The sequence below is a fragment of the Pan troglodytes genome, chromosome 21 (genome assembly GCF_028858775.2).
Source record: "Pan troglodytes isolate AG18354 chromosome 21, NHGRI_mPanTro3-v2.0_pri, whole genome shotgun sequence".
Taxonomy (NCBI): domain Eukaryota; kingdom Metazoa; phylum Chordata; class Mammalia; order Primates; family Hominidae; genus Pan; species Pan troglodytes.
Window position 1 is genome coordinate 49,963,458 of NC_072419.2, and position 15,906 is coordinate 49,979,363.

At 51.9% G+C, this 15,906-nt stretch overlaps 1 protein-coding gene across 3 annotated transcripts in view; it reads left to right on the forward strand.

The window, feature by feature from the left end:
* The window catches only part of MYBL2 (MYB proto-oncogene like 2), a 47,886-nt gene that overhangs the window by 30,391 nt on the left and 1,589 nt on the right, over positions 1 to 15,906 (forward strand). For 2 of the 3 annotated variants that reach the window (XM_024352033.3, XM_063802979.1), the window contains exons 7-12: positions 471 to 758; positions 3,505 to 3,918; positions 6,238 to 6,377; positions 10,982 to 11,081; positions 12,507 to 12,620; positions 14,018 to 14,122. In XM_024352033.3, coding sequence (XP_024207801.2) covers positions 471 to 758; positions 3,505 to 3,918; positions 6,238 to 6,377; positions 10,982 to 11,081; positions 12,507 to 12,620; positions 14,018 to 14,122 — 1,161 coding nt within the window. Of the gene's footprint in view, positions 1 to 470; positions 759 to 3,504; positions 3,919 to 6,237; positions 6,378 to 10,981; positions 11,830 to 12,506; positions 12,621 to 14,017; positions 14,123 to 15,906 lie in introns of all 3 variants that reach the window. The other variant, XR_010154234.1, reaches the window with a different exon arrangement.

The window sequence follows — 15,906 nt, forward strand, 5'->3', positions numbered from 1 at the left end:
CCACCAGCCTCGACCTCCCAAAGTGCTGGGATTACAGGCGTGAGCCTCTGCACCCAACCTCTGTGTATTACTTCTTTCATCTGAGCCATTTGAGAGTTAGTTATGTAGCATAGATTCCTAAGAATAAGGCCATTGGCTTACATAACCACAATAAAGTTATATTCAATCCAGGGAATTTAAGCCTAATTCAGGATCTTTATCTACAGTTTATATTCCATTTTTCCCTGTCCATGATGCAGTCTAAGACCAGACATTGCATTTAGTTGTCCTATCCCTTTAGTCAGCCTTTCTTAGTCTCATGATGTTGACATTTTGGAAGTATATGGTATGGCTAATTATTCTGTAGAATGTTTCTCTATTTGGGTTCATCACAGTTTCCTTCTTAGATTCAGGTTGTGTGCTTTAGCTGGAAACTACTATATAGTCTATATCTCAGCGAAATGCAAATGGTGTATTCTTGTGTCTTACAGGGAAGTCTTCTGACCAACTGGCCCTCCGTCCCTCCTACCATAAAGGAGGAGGAAAGCAGTGAGGAGGAACTTGCAGCAGCCACCACATCGAAGGAACAGGAGCCCATCCCTACAGATCTGGACGCAGTGCGAACACCAGAGCCCTTGGAGGAATTCCCGAAGCGTGAGGACCAGGAAGGCTCCCCGCCAGAAACGAGCCTGCCTTACAAGTGGGTGGTGGAGGCAGCTAACCTCCTCATCCCCGCTGTGGGTTCTAGCCTCTCTGAAGCCCTGGACTTGATCGAGTCGGTATGTTGGTCACAACACTTCACAGTGAGCACAGAACACCCCCAGCAGGAAGTGCTTCTCTCTCGGGTCCACATCCTTTTGCTCATTCCATCGCCCTGCTAACAGTTACTGACTTGAGGCTGAATGCCTAGCCCTGACCCAAGGGCTGGGGACACCAGGGTTGTCAGCATGCAGTCCCTATCCTTGGGGAGCTCCTGGTGTGTGCAGCAGGAGTTTGTGGTGGCATCTGACCTCTATGTATGGCACAGGGCGGGGTGGGAAGGCTGCCCAGAGGAGGTGGCACTGAACTGAGTCCTAAAGGTTGACTGGCAGGTGACAGCACAGGACAGCGTGGTATTTGTGGCATCACACATGGTTGGGTCTCCCTGAAGAGGAGCCCAGGAAATGCCAAGTCTTGGTGCTGGTCTTGGAGTGGTGAGTGGGTTCTGGTTACTCAGGGTGGGGCAGCCATTGAGCCCGTGTTGTGGTTACTGTGTTGGCTGTGTGGTTGTGTCCTTTGAGGAGGGCTTCTTGGTGTGACACCCTGGCTCCTGGCTGCATCGGCCAGGCCTGCTGTGTAGAGCGGGTTTTGGGAAGTGAAAGACCAGAGGCCTGGTCACTAGGGTGGGGAGTTCAGTATGGGGGTCCGTGTTCGCCTTTCCACCCAGGTGTCTCCCATCCTAGAACATCTAACTGCCAGGGTCTGAGCTTAACATACAGTCTGCGTGGTATCCTGTGAGGTGTGTCATTTCTGTTTTTTAGGTGAAACTGAGGCTCAGAGAGGTCAAGTAGTGTACCCAAGGTTGCACAGCAAGTATACTTGGTGGTCTTGACTGCCATGCTATGCTCCTGCTACTATCCGATGAAGGGTTGGGGGACCATCTACTCAGGCCTTTTTTACTCTGAGTCTCACCTCTTGACCCCAGTGGCTGGGACTGGACCCAGCTGTAGGGTCTGTCTGTGGTGCCCCCACCTCCAGGGAGTGTCAGAGGCACTAGCATGTTCTTGGATTCTCAGCACAGCTCTGAAGCAAGCACTGGGCCCCATCCCTCCCCCAGCCCTGAGGGGAGTGTTGAGATGAGAGTTGGCCCCTCTTTGCCTAGCACACGGTGTGTACCACAGCATCACCTCCCTTTACCCCAGACCGTTCTGTTTTCTTGTGCTTGGCAGGCACAGCTCGCTTGTATTGAGCACCCACTGATTGCCAGAGCCAGTGCTTAATGAGTAATTACAGTACCTAACATTGGAGTGCTTGCCGTGTGCCAGGCCCATCACTTGCTACCTAATGTGTAGGCTCTTAGTTGGTCTTTAACAGCCTGTGAGGTGGGTAGTGGACTCATCAACAGTGAGAGCACCCCACGCTCAGAGAGGTTAGGAGACTTGGCCAGGTTCGCACAGCCGGTGACCTCCAGGAACAGGAGTTAAACCTTGCTGTCCGGCTCAGAGCTCAGGCTCTTTCCACAATGACCTTCAGTGCCTGTTGGGGGAGTTACTGCTTGTGTGGAAATCCCATCTTCCCTCCTCTGCTCCGTCCACTTCAGTGGTCCTTGTAGGATGTACTTCTGGTCTACCAGACACTGTCAGTGCTGGGTCCTCCCTGAGTTGGGGTGTGGGCCTGAGGTCGGTCCTGCCCCCCAGCTGGCCTCCACCCTTAGGAGTGAACTACCCCAGGGAACCAGAACTCGGCTTTAGTGTCTGGGTCCACTCAGAAGCCAGAACGCAAAGACCAAAGTGGAAGCCTCTGTGTCCAGAAGCCTTTTGGTTTGTGTTGTGATTTATTGGGTAAAGGAGGGAAAACCTGTAGTGACTCACGGGCTTGTTCTAGAAGCTGAGTGAGTAACTTCGGGAAGACCGAATCCCCTTAGCTCAGCTTCCTTGGTATGAAAAGGAAAGTAATGCTTCCCTAGCAGAATTGTGGGGATTGGAAATAACTTTTGTGAGCTGCCCCAAGGAGGCATCAATGATGAGTGACATCCCATTCACTGCTCTATATTTCGTTCTATAAAAATATCTGCAGGCTGGGTACTGTGGTTCATGTCTGTAATCCCAGCACTTTGGGAGGCTGAGGTGAGAGGATCACGTGAGCCCAGGAATTTGAGACCAGCCTGGGTAACACAGTGAAACACAGTCTCTATAAAAAATATTTTTAAAAATTAGCTGAAGCCGGGTGCAGTGGCTCACACCTGTCATCCTAGCACTTTTGGAGGCCAAGGTGGTCAGATCACCTGAGGTCAGGAGTTCGAGACCAGCCTGGCCAATATGGGTGTGGTGGCACACGCCTGTAGTCCCAGCTACTCAGGAGGCTGAGGCAGGAGAATTGCTTGAACCCGGAAGGCGGAAGTTGCAGTGAGCCGAGATTGCACCACTGCACTACAGCCTGGGCGACAGAGCAAGTCTCCGTCTCAAAAAAAAGTAAAAAATAAAAAATTAGCCGAGAATGGTGGTACATGTCTGTAGTCCCAACTACTCGGGAGGCTGAGGCGGGAGGATCACTTGAACCCAGGAGTTCAAGCCTGCAGTGAGCTGTGATTGTGCTACTGTACTCCAGCGTAGGCAACAGAGTGAAACCCTGTCTCTTTAAAGAAAAAAAGAATCTATGAAAATATAGATGTATAGTCATAGAAAACTTTGAGGAAATGCATGAAATATTAATGATTGGTCCTGGGCTGTGGGATCATACTTGACACTTAAATATTTCCCTTAATGAATGAGTCCTCTTGTATTAAGAGCATAGTAATTGCAATTCCTAACCTCCCTCCCTGGACAGGACCCTGATGCTTGGTGTGACCTGAGTAAATTTGACCTCCCTGAGGAACCATCTGCAGAGGACAGTATCAACAACAGCCTAGTGCAGCTGCAAGCGTCACATCAGCAGCAAGTCCTGCCACCCCGCCAGCCTGCCGCCCCGGTGCCCAGCGTGACCGAGTACCGCCTGGATGGCCACACCATCTCAGACCTGAGCCGGAGCAGCCGGGGCGAGCTGATCCCCATTTCCCCCAGCACTGAAGTCGGGGGCTCTGGCATTGGCACGCCGCCCTCTGTGCTCAAGCGGCAGAGGAAGAGGCGTGTGGCTCTGTCCCCTGTCACTGAGAATAGCACCAGTCTGTCCTTCCTGGATTCCTGTAACAGCCTCACGCCCAAGAGCACACCTGTTAAGACCCTGCCCTTCTCGCCCTCCCAGGTGCGTGGACCCCACTCTGGCTACTTATTGGGTCGGTACAGACACCTAGTGTTCAGTGCTGGGGCAAGGGTGAGCAAAACCAGACCTGGCTCTGCCCTCATGCAGCTTATGCTCTGGTAGGAAGACCAGTTAACTAAAAAAGACTCAGAAAATGTGATAATCAGGATGAAAGAGAAGGCTTATGGTGCTGCATATGTGTATCTAGTCTGGGCAAGTCCAGGAAGACTGCCAGGAGGAGAAGGAGGATGCTGGTAACTGGGTAATGAAGGAGAGGAAGAGAACTGTCGTGTTTGTTCAGTCCATGTATGGAACCTATTTCATAGCAGACTTGCTAGCACTGGGGAGCAAAGATGAAGATGATGGGTTGTCCCCAGCACTGGCTGGCCCTGCCTGGTCCTGGGAAGACCTGGGATAGCCAGTGCTGGGGATGGGCTTGTAATGAATTAACCAGAATAGAGTGTGGGAAGTGCCATGTGATAGCAATTGCGAAGTCACTGAGAACTCACTGTTCTGGGTGTTGCCCCTGGGTGCTCTGTTAGTAACACACAGAGCCTCGGGAGCCGGGATGGGTGCCAGGGTCTCTCTGAGATAGAGGTCATGGGGGGCACCTGGCCTTCCTGCAGAGAGGTGTCTGGGCTGGGTCTCCTTGAGCACCTTGACCAAAGGCACAGAAAAGGAAGGACAGAGTAGATGTGTGGAGTGGTGGGGGGTGGCGCAGGGCCTTGGTGGTCCTAGGTATAACTTAGGGCTTTGGCTCTCATTAGGTTTGTTCTTCCTGTGAGGCTGTGGGAGAGAGCGAGGCCCTGAGGTGGCCTGGTGCAGGAGGCCACCCTGTCATCACGGGTCAGGATGGCTAGTGGCATTTTGAGAGAGACCCTGTGTCGGTTTGCTCTGGCTGCTTAATGGAGTACCACAGACTCGGTGGATTTGACAAGAAATTTAGCAGTGTTGGTTTCTTCTGAGGCCTCTCTCCTTGGCTTGTAGATGCTGGCGGCTCCTGTGTCTTCACGTGGTCACCTGTGTCCTAATCTATTACTTTTTCTTGTAAAACCTCTTATTTTATAATGTTATAAGGACACCCGTTATTGGATTAGGGCCCACTTTAATGACTTTATTTTTTGAGAGTCGCTCTGTTGCCCAGGCTGGAGGCTGGAGGCTGGAGTGCAGTGGCACGATCACAGCTCACTGCAATCTCCACCTTCCAGGTTCAAGCAATTTTCCTGCCTCAGGCTCCTGAGTAGCTGAGATTATAGGCATGAGCCACCATGCCCGGCTATTTTTTTTGTATTTTTAGTAGAGACAGGGTTTCACCAGGTTGGCCAGACTGGTCTCGAACTCTTGACCTCAAGTGATCCACCTGCCTCGGCCTCCCAAAGTGCTGGGATTACAGGCGTGAGCCACCGCGCCTGGCCTAACTAACCACTTTAAAGGCCCTATCTCCAAGTATTAATACAGTCCCATTCTGAGGTGCTGAGAGTTGGGACTTCAGGATGTAAATTTGGGGGAGACACAGGTCAGCCTGTAACATGCCGCAAGTGAGGGCTGCTGGCTGGAGAAGGAAGGCAGCGGGTCCCTCAGCTACTATTTGGGAAGCTCAGGATGATGGAGCGTGGTGGCCGCTCTACTCCAGAGACCCCATTTAGGGTGGTGACCCTGAGGTTTGCAGATGGCTCTCTATTATAGCACCTTCAGGGCAGGGAGGGAAGAGAGGGGGGTGCTTCAAAGGATGGATGTTGGCTTAGATCTAGATTTGATTCTCACTTCTAGCACTCAGTGCAAGACTCAAAACCTCTCTAAGCGTTGGTTTTCTTATCTGTAAAAGGGGGATAGTAATAGTGCCTATGTCTCAGGATTTGTGGTAACTAATTGAAATTATTTGTGTGAAGTGCTTAGCACTGGCAAGAGAAGGTGCCCTCTAAATGATAACCCCACCGCCACCAGCATCACTACAACTGTCACATGCCTTTTGCCTTCACAGGTCAGTTCAGAGCTAGTTTTATTTCTTCTGAGAAGGAGCCACTCTCCCACAGTTGGCTTCCTGTGCCTTAACTGCGTCGTCAGCACTCGAGTAGAGATGGCAAAAGCTAGGATTAGGGTGACGGAAGCCCAGAGGCCTGTGTGAACCTGCTTGGTGGGCTCCTGGCATCGATCTGTCCCAGTCCTTGTTCTCGGGTGTCTGATGGGTCAAGAGGGGACCTCAGTATCAGAGCAGACGTTTTGGGGGAGAGGCTCAAGGATTTCTCCCCATGATCCCCTGAGGTCTCAGGGATACACATGCAGGTCATCATTTTGTCTTGTTCCCTCTCTCTTCTTTGGCAGTTTCTGAACTTCTGGAACAAACAGGACACATTGGAGCTGGAGAGCCCCTCGCTGACATCCACCCCAGTGTGCAGCCAGAAGGTGGTGGTCACCACACCACTGCACCGGGACAAGACACCCCTGCACCAGAAACATGCTGCGTGAGTGCTGCAGTGCCCCCCACCTTCGCCGTCCTCTCCCTCAGCAACACCAGACCATGGGCCTTGGGACCACTGGTGGAACAGTGGGGAGGGGGCACCCTTGGAATAACACCAAAGACTGTTTTAAGAAAGCCCTCTCCTTTCTGGCCACCACGATTTATCATTTTTATCAATATAGTTTTGGGCTCCACCTTTGCTTTTCCTCATTTGTATTTTTTAATTTGATAGTTTCCTTTTTTGTGATCCTTCTGCCTCAGCCTCCTGAGTAGCTGGGACTCCAGGTGCATGCCACCATGCTCAGCTAATCAAAAAAATACTTATTTATTTATTTATTTATTTATTTATTTTGAGATGGAGTCTTGCTCTGTTGCCCAGGCTGGAGTGCAATGGCGCGATCTTGGCTCACTGCAAGCTCCGCCTCCTAGGTTCATGCCATTCTCCTGCCTCAGCCTCCCGAGTAGCTAGGACTACAGGCGTGCGCCACCGCGCTCAGCTAATTTTTTGTATTTTTAGTAGAGACAGGGTTTCACCGTATTAGCCAGGATGGTGTCGATCTCCTGACCTCATGATCCTCCTGCCTCAGCCTCCCAAAATGCTGGGATTACAGGCGTGAGCCACCACACCCGGCTAAAATTTTTTTAAGAGGTGAGGTCTTGCTACTTTATCTGGGCTGGTCTTGAACTGGCCTTAAAGTGATCTTCCTGCCACAGCCTCCCAAAACGCTGGGATTACAGGCGTGAGCTATTGCACCTGGCCCTCATTTGATAATTTTCTGTCTCAGGAATGGAGAGTCCAAATTAGCCTGAAAAACATAATCTCTTCCCCTTCCTAAGGTTTCAGGTGCAAATTCGTTGTGTTTGAACAGCCTTATGTGCAGGGTGGAAGTGCCCGTCCCTCTATCAAGAGTGGAGACTGCATTCCTGTCCTCTGAGCTTACGGAGCATGGCGTTTTCTGTCTGGAAGCCTGTACAGGTTGCTCGCCAGCCTGCTTTTACAATGGAAGTGCTTTTACAATAAGTTTACTTCCTTGGGTCATCATGATTCTAAATTCCAGGTAGAGAGAGTTGCTTAACTGTTCCTCTGCTTGATACATTTGCTGGAGGAGGAAATCGCTATTTTGTGATTCAGAAATCAGCTCAGGAATTTTAGCCCTGATAGTGATACATAATTTCGGGAAAAGATTTGTGAATCCCGTAGTCAGAAATCAGTCTCCAAAGTCCGGCTCAGTGGCTCACACTTGTAATCCCAGCGCTTGGGAGGCCAAGCTGGGAGGATCACTTGAGACTAGGGGTTTAAGACCAGTCTGGGCAATATAGGGAGACCCTGTCTGTACAAAAAAAAAAAAAAAATTTTTTTTTTTTTTTTTTTTTTTTGAGATGGAGTCTTGCTTTATCACCCAGGCTGGAGTGCAGTGGTGCAATCTTGGCTCACTGCAACCTCCGCCTCCCGGGTTCAAGCAGTTCTCCTGCCTCAGCCTCCTGAGTAGCTGGGATTACAGGCATGCGCCACCACACCCAGCTAATTTTTGTATTTTTAGTAGAAACGAGGTTTCACCGTGTTGGTCAGGCTGGTCTCAAACTCCTGACCTTGTGATCCACTCGCCTCGGCTTCCCAAAGTGCTGGGATTACATGTGTGAGCCACTGCTCCCAGCCAAAAAAAATTTTTTTAATTAGCTGGGCGTGGCCATGTGTGCCTGTAGTCCCAGCTACTCGGGAGGCTGAAGTGGGAGGATTGCTTGAGCCCAGGAGTTTGAAGCTGCAGTGAGCTATGATTGGCTACTGCACTCCAGCCTAGGTGACAAAGCGTAACTCTCTTTCTAGTTTTTTTTAAAAAAAAAAAAAAAGGAGAAAAAAGAATCAGTCTCTAAAGAGTTGATCTAAAGCGTAACTTAGATAGGTTTCGTGAGAAATGATTGTCCGTTCAAACCAGAATCTTGAACTTCGCATCTAAGCCCTTAAACAGAGATGCTGTCACTACAAAAGGCATTGATACTTCTCTCTCTCCCTTTCTTTCTCATCCATGTGGCCTCATTTGCTGCCTCCTTCCAATTCCTTTTTTCCATAGGAAGAAGCATCTCCAGTGCTCTTCATTCCTCTTTAGATCCATATTTCCATCTGGTTCCTTCTGAAGGCCATCCTTTAACCATGTAGTGTGGGCCTGCTGGTGATGAATTCTAATTTTTATATTTTTTGCTAATTTTTCTATTTTTTTGTAGAGATGGGGTTTAGCCATATTGGCCAGGCTGGTCTCGAACTCCTGACTCAAATGGCCTGCCTTGGCCTCCCAAAGTGCTGGGATTACAGGCGTGAGCTGTAATCCAGCTGTTATTCCTTTGTAGAGAGTCTCTTTAGTTATCCCTCAAATTTGACAGGCTGTATGGTGGTGTGGTATTTCTCTATTTTTTTCCCCCCCGGCTTTCATATCAGACTAAAGATTCAAACCTTGAGCTGAGGAAGTGTTTATTTCTTTAGTTTTTCTTTCCCTGTCTGCCCCTTCTCCTACCTTAGGAATTCCTTCATATATAGGCTGGATTGGTCTCTGTGTCTTTTTCGTCTTCATACGCCTCTTCACCATCTTAAGCCATTTCCTTAATCTTCGGAGAACATGATGGGATTGTTTTCTGATTCACCAGTTTGGTTGTCTGTGGTTTCCAACTTGCTGAATTCTCTGATTTACAGAGCTGCATTTTTTATCTCCAAGCAATCTTTTGAATTCCCTTTTCAAGTCAGCCTCCCTGCCTCCCTGAGTTTTCTTTTTGAGACAGTCTTGCTCTGTCCCCAAGGTTGAATACAGTGGTGTGATCATGGCCCACTGCAGCTTCTACCTCCCAGGATCAAGTGATCCTCCCACCTCAGCCTTCTAACTAGCTGAGACCGCAGGTGTGCACCGCCATGCTTGGCTAATTTTTTTGTTTTTTTGAGAGACAGGGTCTCACTGTGTTGCCCAGGCTAGTCTTGAACTCTGGGACTCAAGCAATCCTTCCGCCTCAGCCTCCTAAAGTGCTGGCATTACAGGGGTGAGCCACAAGGCCCGGCCTCTCCCTGAGTTTTCTAATGTGTGTATATACACTCTTTTTTTCCTTTTTTCCGAGACAAGGTCTCTCTTAGTCACCCGGGTTGGAGTGCAGTGGTGCAATCATGGCTCACTGCAGCCTTGAATTCTGGGCTCAAGTGGTCCTCCTACCATAGCCTCTGGAGTAGTTGGGACTAACTACAAGCACCGCCATGGCTGGCTGATTTTTTTATTTTTAGTAGTGATGGAGTCTGTGTTACCCAGACTGTTCTTTAACTCCTGGCCTCAAGTGATCCTCTCCTGTCAGCCTAACACTAATCCCAGAGTGTTAGGATTACAGGCGTGAACCACTGCCTTTGGCCATGTGTGTGCTCTTAGTCCTTGTTGATGCCACGAATTAAAGAGGTTCTGGAATTTTCTCATGTTCCTCAGAAACTCCATGTCCCATGGAGATGCTGGAGAGGCTCAGATTCACCTCTGTGAATTGTGGTTTGAACTGTAAGATGTGTACATTTGACTTGTGCTTATCTGTCTTCACTCTTCCTTACAGAGGGGGATCTCTGTGTGTCCCAGATGGGGGATAACAAGGGTTTGGGAAGAGACTGTGGATCCCTGCCTAATCTCTAGGTCCTGAGGAAGGAAGAAAAGAATGGTCTGCATTTGTTCTAGTTTTTTATCTCCCCATGGAGTGGCTGGCCAGCTGCGAGAAGTGGAGGCGGCGAGGCCGCAGGCTGCTGTTCCTAGGAGTTGGCCTCATCACCCAGGTCCCTGGCTACCTGGGGTGTTTCTCTCATCCTCTAAGTTCCCTGGTTATGCCATGAGAGTCAGCCATGGTGGTATCTCCAGGTGACTAAGGTCACATACCAGCACACAAGGGTTCGTGTTTGTGGAACCTGGTAGCTTCCTTCAGAGCTGACATTTGCCCACAGCCAGCCTGGCCCAGCCCCATACCACCAGCCCTGGCGCTCTGGGGCGTGAGGTGCCTTTTCTGCCCCCCTGCTCTAGGGCAGGTGGAAATCACCCATGGTGGGTCTACATCTGATAGAAGCATCTTATAGTTCTGCTTCTGGACCAGACCATCCTGGGTTTTTCTCTGTTCTGCTGAAGGGTTCCCTCTACGTGTCCATCACCTCGGTGAACTCTTGGGAGACCTGGGAAGATGCTGGCCTCACCTCTCGCCCCTCCTTTCCCTCATTGTGCTGCCACCATCCTTCTCACACAGGCTCTCCAGGGAGAGCTGGGCAGGATGGGATCTTCCTGGGTTCCCACCTTGCTCCGTGCCCCCTCTCACTGTTCCTGAAGTGTGGCCACGGACTGCCTTGTTTTCTGGAAAGTCCCAAGTCTGGACCATGACTGAGCAGCATTCTCGGCTATCTGCCACCCGTCTGGGGCTCCTGGCCCCTCTTAGACTCCCCTCTCCCTTCTGTTTCCCCCGAGCCCCTGACTTGGACCTGCAGGGTGGGGAGAGGGATGGGACGAGAACCTGTGCTGGGGTCAAAGGTCACACTGGGGGAAGGTGGAGCCAGGGCAGCAGAGTGCCTGGCGTCGGCCCCTATCCTGTCACTAGTTCCCCCGTTCTGGCCCCTGGCAGGTTTGTAACCCCAGATCAGAAGTACTCCATGGACAACACTCCCCACACGCCAACCCCGTTCAAGAACGCCCTGGAGAAGTACGGACCCCTGAAGCCCCTGGTACGTGGTGTGGTCGCTGCCGTGGATCTCTGCACAGTGGGATCCCTTCGGTTCATCCAACCATGTTCAGTCCACAGGACCCTTCCCTCTGAGGTCTCATTTGATTCTTTCTCCTGAGAAGATGCAGAGATCCTGATAATATAAATGGGGAAGCTGAGGCTGCTCTTTGTCACTTCCTCCGACTGCTCCTGAGCACCTGAGTTTGCAAGCACGTGCCGGCTGGTGCTAGAGACATGGTGGTATCCCGTGACACTCAGCCTCAGGATGGGGGAGACTGATGTGAAATACAAATAACTTAAACACTTTCAGGCAAAGATAAGCACTGGGCCTAGTTCAGAGAAGTGGCAAATTGCTGCTCTGGCCTGTCTCTGACCAACTCCCAGTTCTCTACAGAGCACGGGAAAGCCCCTCGGGGACGTCTTTCCTGCAGTGTGCAGGCTGCCCTTCTCCCCTGCTCTTCCCAGTTGATGGGATGGTTGTGTTTTCTCTATGAAAAAAGGAGTTGGCACCTTGGGCTTTCTGAAACACACAGGTGTTTTAGAAATCAGTGGAGGGTGAGAGAAAGGCATGGTTGTGGAGGCACTGGACTGTGAACAAGGTCTGCAGCGGGTCCCCCTGCTGTCTCTCTCCACTGCATGGAGCCTCCTATGAAGCCCAAGGTGGCTGGGGGCTGAGGCTCCCTTGGGCCTGCCATGGAACTGATTCTGAGTCAAGCAGACTTTCCACGGACCATGCTACATGAGCCGAGGTGAGGCACTAGTTAGTGCTCCTTTCCTGTTGCAGTGGAGATTCGGCTCCTCTGTACTAAAATATCTGCATGCTCTCCAAACAGGTGTGAGGGAAAATCACATGACCTTGGCAGCTGTAATTAAAGTTTGCGGGGGCTTTTCGGATGACTTATGAGGAGTGGCTGTGATTCGCACCTTTCACTCTTAGTAGCACTCGCCCTCCCCTGTTCTCTGTTGCCTGAAGCTGGAGAGGTCCTTGGAACCCCGAGGCCTGGGAAAGGGAAATGGGTTTGAGAGCCCCCATTAGTGTGGAACAAAGGGTTGAGTGAGCCTGGGCTTTGAGCTGTCGGGGTCCTAATTCAGCAGCTGTGTGACTGTGTGCCAGGCTGTTGATCTCTGAGCTTCTGTTTCTACCTGCTTAAAATGACAGTTACTGCACAGGGCTGTGTGAGGGTTACAGTGCATCTCTGGGCTGCTCCCAGCCATGGCAGGCCCCCGGGAATCAAGGTCATCAGCTGCTTGTCCAAGGCAGCAGTTAGTGGTTGTGAATGGTGCGTGTGAGATCTGCATCCTGGCGTCAGGCCTCCTTCCTGCCTTACCCAGGACAGCCCAGTTGCAGCTGGGTTGGTCCCACAGTCCCACACACACACAGCCCGAGTGTGGTGCCTCACGTGGGCTGCCCCATGCCTACCCACAGCCACAGACCCCGCACCTGGAGGAGGACTTGAAGGAGGTGCTGCGCTCTGAGGCTGGCATCGAACTCATCATCGAGGACGACGTCAGGCCCGAGAAGCAGAAGAGGAAGCCTGGGGTGAGTAGGGTAGGGGTGGGAGAGCCTGGGCAGGGGGAATTGGAGCCGTGGCATGGGGGAGGCGTCTGGGGACAGGTTGTAGAAAGTGAGGCGCTGGGGAGAATGGGGGCGTAGCATATCCCCTTTGCCCCCTTTCGCACGGTGGTTGTTGAGGAAACTGACAAGATAAGGACAGTGTCTCTGGGACCCTCCTCTGCTCTGCTTTGAAGGATTCACTTACTTATCCAGCATTGTGTTCGGACCCTGCTCAAGTGGGGCTGGGCTGGATGTGGTGGATGGAGCAGCGATTACGACCCAGACTGGATCTCCCCTTAGTGTTCAGGGGGCAGAGACAGATGCTAGACAGACACACCATGACTGAATTCACAGGGTACCAAGGGCCGCAGAAAGGGAGGTTCCAAAGGAATCTTGGGTGGAGGCGAGGCGGTCGGGATGAGCCAGCCAGGCCAGGCAGTGCCTGGCTGAGTGTCAAGCTGCATGAGCTGGGGGTGGGGGAATGGGTTCAGGTGAGGTGGAGTCTGCAGGGACTCCTGGGCAGGGGGGCAGGGAAGGGACTGTCCCAAGCCTCCGTTCTATGCCAGCCTCCCTCCCACTGCGTCGTTAGCTTTCATGACAGTGCGCGATCCCTTCGAGTCTCCTAGTGCTCCTTTTTCCCAGACTGCTCTCCTCAAGGGAGAGCTGGGAACGGTGGGATGTACAGGGTGTTAGGTAAGGAGGGGAGGTGGGCGGTCAGCCTGGGCGGGACTTGCCCGAGCTGGCACCCCATGTGCACGTGGAGAGAACTTGGCCTCTGGCCTCCAGGGTCCTCCCTGGCCTCTCCTTGGTGGGGATGGTTGTGAGCCATGGCAGCCCCTGCTGAGTGCACTGTTGGGTAGAGTGGGGGTGTGACTCTCAGAGCCGCTCCCTGGTATCGGAGCAGACCCTGGACCTGCTTCTGTGAGGTGCACGGTTAGGAATGGGGCATTTCTTGATTGTATTAGGCATTGTAGAGGGGCTTGTCCTGAGGTGTTTGTGTTCCCATATTACTGGCCTGTGGGTGCTATTTTAGGTGTTACTGGGGTGATTCTCTGCTGGGCCTGTTTGAGGGGCTGTGTCTGGTCCATTCGGGGTGAGAACAGGTCACTTCGTGGTGGAGGTTCATGCTGTGTTCCTGCTCACTGTCGCAGCACCTGGCAGGATGGGGTCTACCTTGGGTACAGAGTCTAATGGGGCCATGGGGCCTAACTTTCCCAGCCACCCCATTCTTCTGATAGCAGATTCCCACTAGCTGGGCCTTGCTCCAAGTCTGCACTGCAGCAGGCCTGGTTTTGTGACCATCCATGGCCATGACCATCCAGGTGCTGACCATGGGGAATCCAGACACTCACCCTAACCCCCTTCTATCTGCCAACCCCTAGCTGCGGCGGAGCCCCATCAAGAAAGTCCGGAAGTCTCTGGCTCTTGACATTGTGGATGAGGATGTGAAGCTGATGATGTCCACACTGCCCAAGTCTCTATCCTTGGTAAGGCTTCTGCTCCTTGGAACTGTTGAGTTTTGGAGAGGACCCTCAAGGTGGAGTTAGTGTAGTGACTCTCCAACTGGGCTTCTGGAACCCTGGGCTCTGCAGGGAGGGGCTATCAGGGAGGGTGGGTCCGGGCACCCACTCATGGCTTCAGTCAGCAGCTCTGCTTGTCTCTCACAGAAGGTTTTGTTTGGCAGAGTTGCGCGGCTAGGACATGTTTTAAAAACATGCGTCTGGGTCTCCTGTGCCCTCCCAGAGAGGGTCAGTGATGTGTCTTTTTTTTTCTTTTTTTTTTTTGAATTGGAGTTTCACTCTTGTTGCCCAGGCTGGAGTGCAATGGTGCCATCTCGGCTCACTGCAACCTCCGTCTCCCGAGTTCAAGTTGTTCTCCTGCCTCAGCCTCCCAAGTAGCTGGGATTACAGGCATGCATCACCACGCCCGGCTAATTTTGTATTTTTAGTAGAGACGGGGTTTCTCCATGTTGGTCAGGCTGGTCTCGAACTCCCCCCCTCAGGTGATCGGCCTGCCTCGGCCTCCCAGAGTGCTGGGATTACAGGCGTGAGTCACCGTGCCCAGCCTAGTAATGTGTCTTAAGGTATAGCCAGGCACTTGGGCACATCAGTCCTGGGATGGGTGCTATACGGCCCCCAGGCCAGTGGAGTTGCTGTACCGGGTGCTACAGTCAGGTCGACCTCAGAAAGGGGGTTGTTGCCTGTGCAGAGCCTGGGTCCCCAGAAGCCAGGGTGTGCTGCTGATCCCTCTCTGCTCACAATGGGGTGAGTTGGCTTGCCCTGGCTCAGAGTGGGGAGGCGGTGAGAGGCATGGCGGCGTCATGAACAAAGGTTAAGGGTTGCCTGATCTTCCAAGTAGACTGCTGCCCTCACGGTCCTTGCAGAGAAACCTTGTCCTGGCTAGGGGTCTCTGACAGGCTGGGAATCTGCAGCCAGGTTACTGCAAAGAAGAAAACATCACTGCAGGGAGTGAAGAGCACAGATTGAGTCAGGTGGGCCTGGGTTTGAGTTCTGACACCATCACTGCTCTCTGGGATCTTTCAGGTTCCCTGAGCCCCAGTTAAAAGCCTATAAAAGGGGTGCCAAGCCTAAGTCAGGAGGGCACAGTGCCAAGCAGAGCAGAGAGACTGGAAGGGCGTGGGAGGGGCTTTGTGCAACTCCGCTGTGCTTGGGGTTGAAGCTGCGTCTTTATGATGCTTGTGGATGTTTCTGGTCCCAGGAAAACTAGGAACAGCCTTGGCTCCTCCTGAGGCTTTATGTGACAAAGGCAACGTTATTGAGTATGTTATTACTGGATAATGCTCAGTGATACTCCACATTTATTGATTATGTTATTATGGCCTGGGGGCTGCACGGCACCCATCGCAGGGCTGATGTGCCCCCACGTACTTGACTGTGCCTCCAGACACACCACTGAATCAGGCTCTGAAACGCACACACGTTTCTTTACTTGATTACTTGATTTTTTTTTTTTAAGTAAGTTCTTTAGAACAAGATTAAGTTCTTTGCTTAATTTTTTTTTGAGACGGAGTCTCGCTCTGTCTCCCAGGCTGGAATGCAGTGGTGCAATCTCGGCTCACTGCAAGCTCCACCTCCTCCCAGGTTCGCACCATTCTTCTGCCTCAGCCTCCCAAGTAGCTGGGACAACAGGCGCCCACCACCACACCCAGCTAATTTTTGTGTTTTTAGTAGAGATGGGGTTTCACCCTGTTGACCAGGATGGTCTCGATCTCTTGACTTCGTGATCTGCCTGCCTTGGCCTCCCAAAGTGC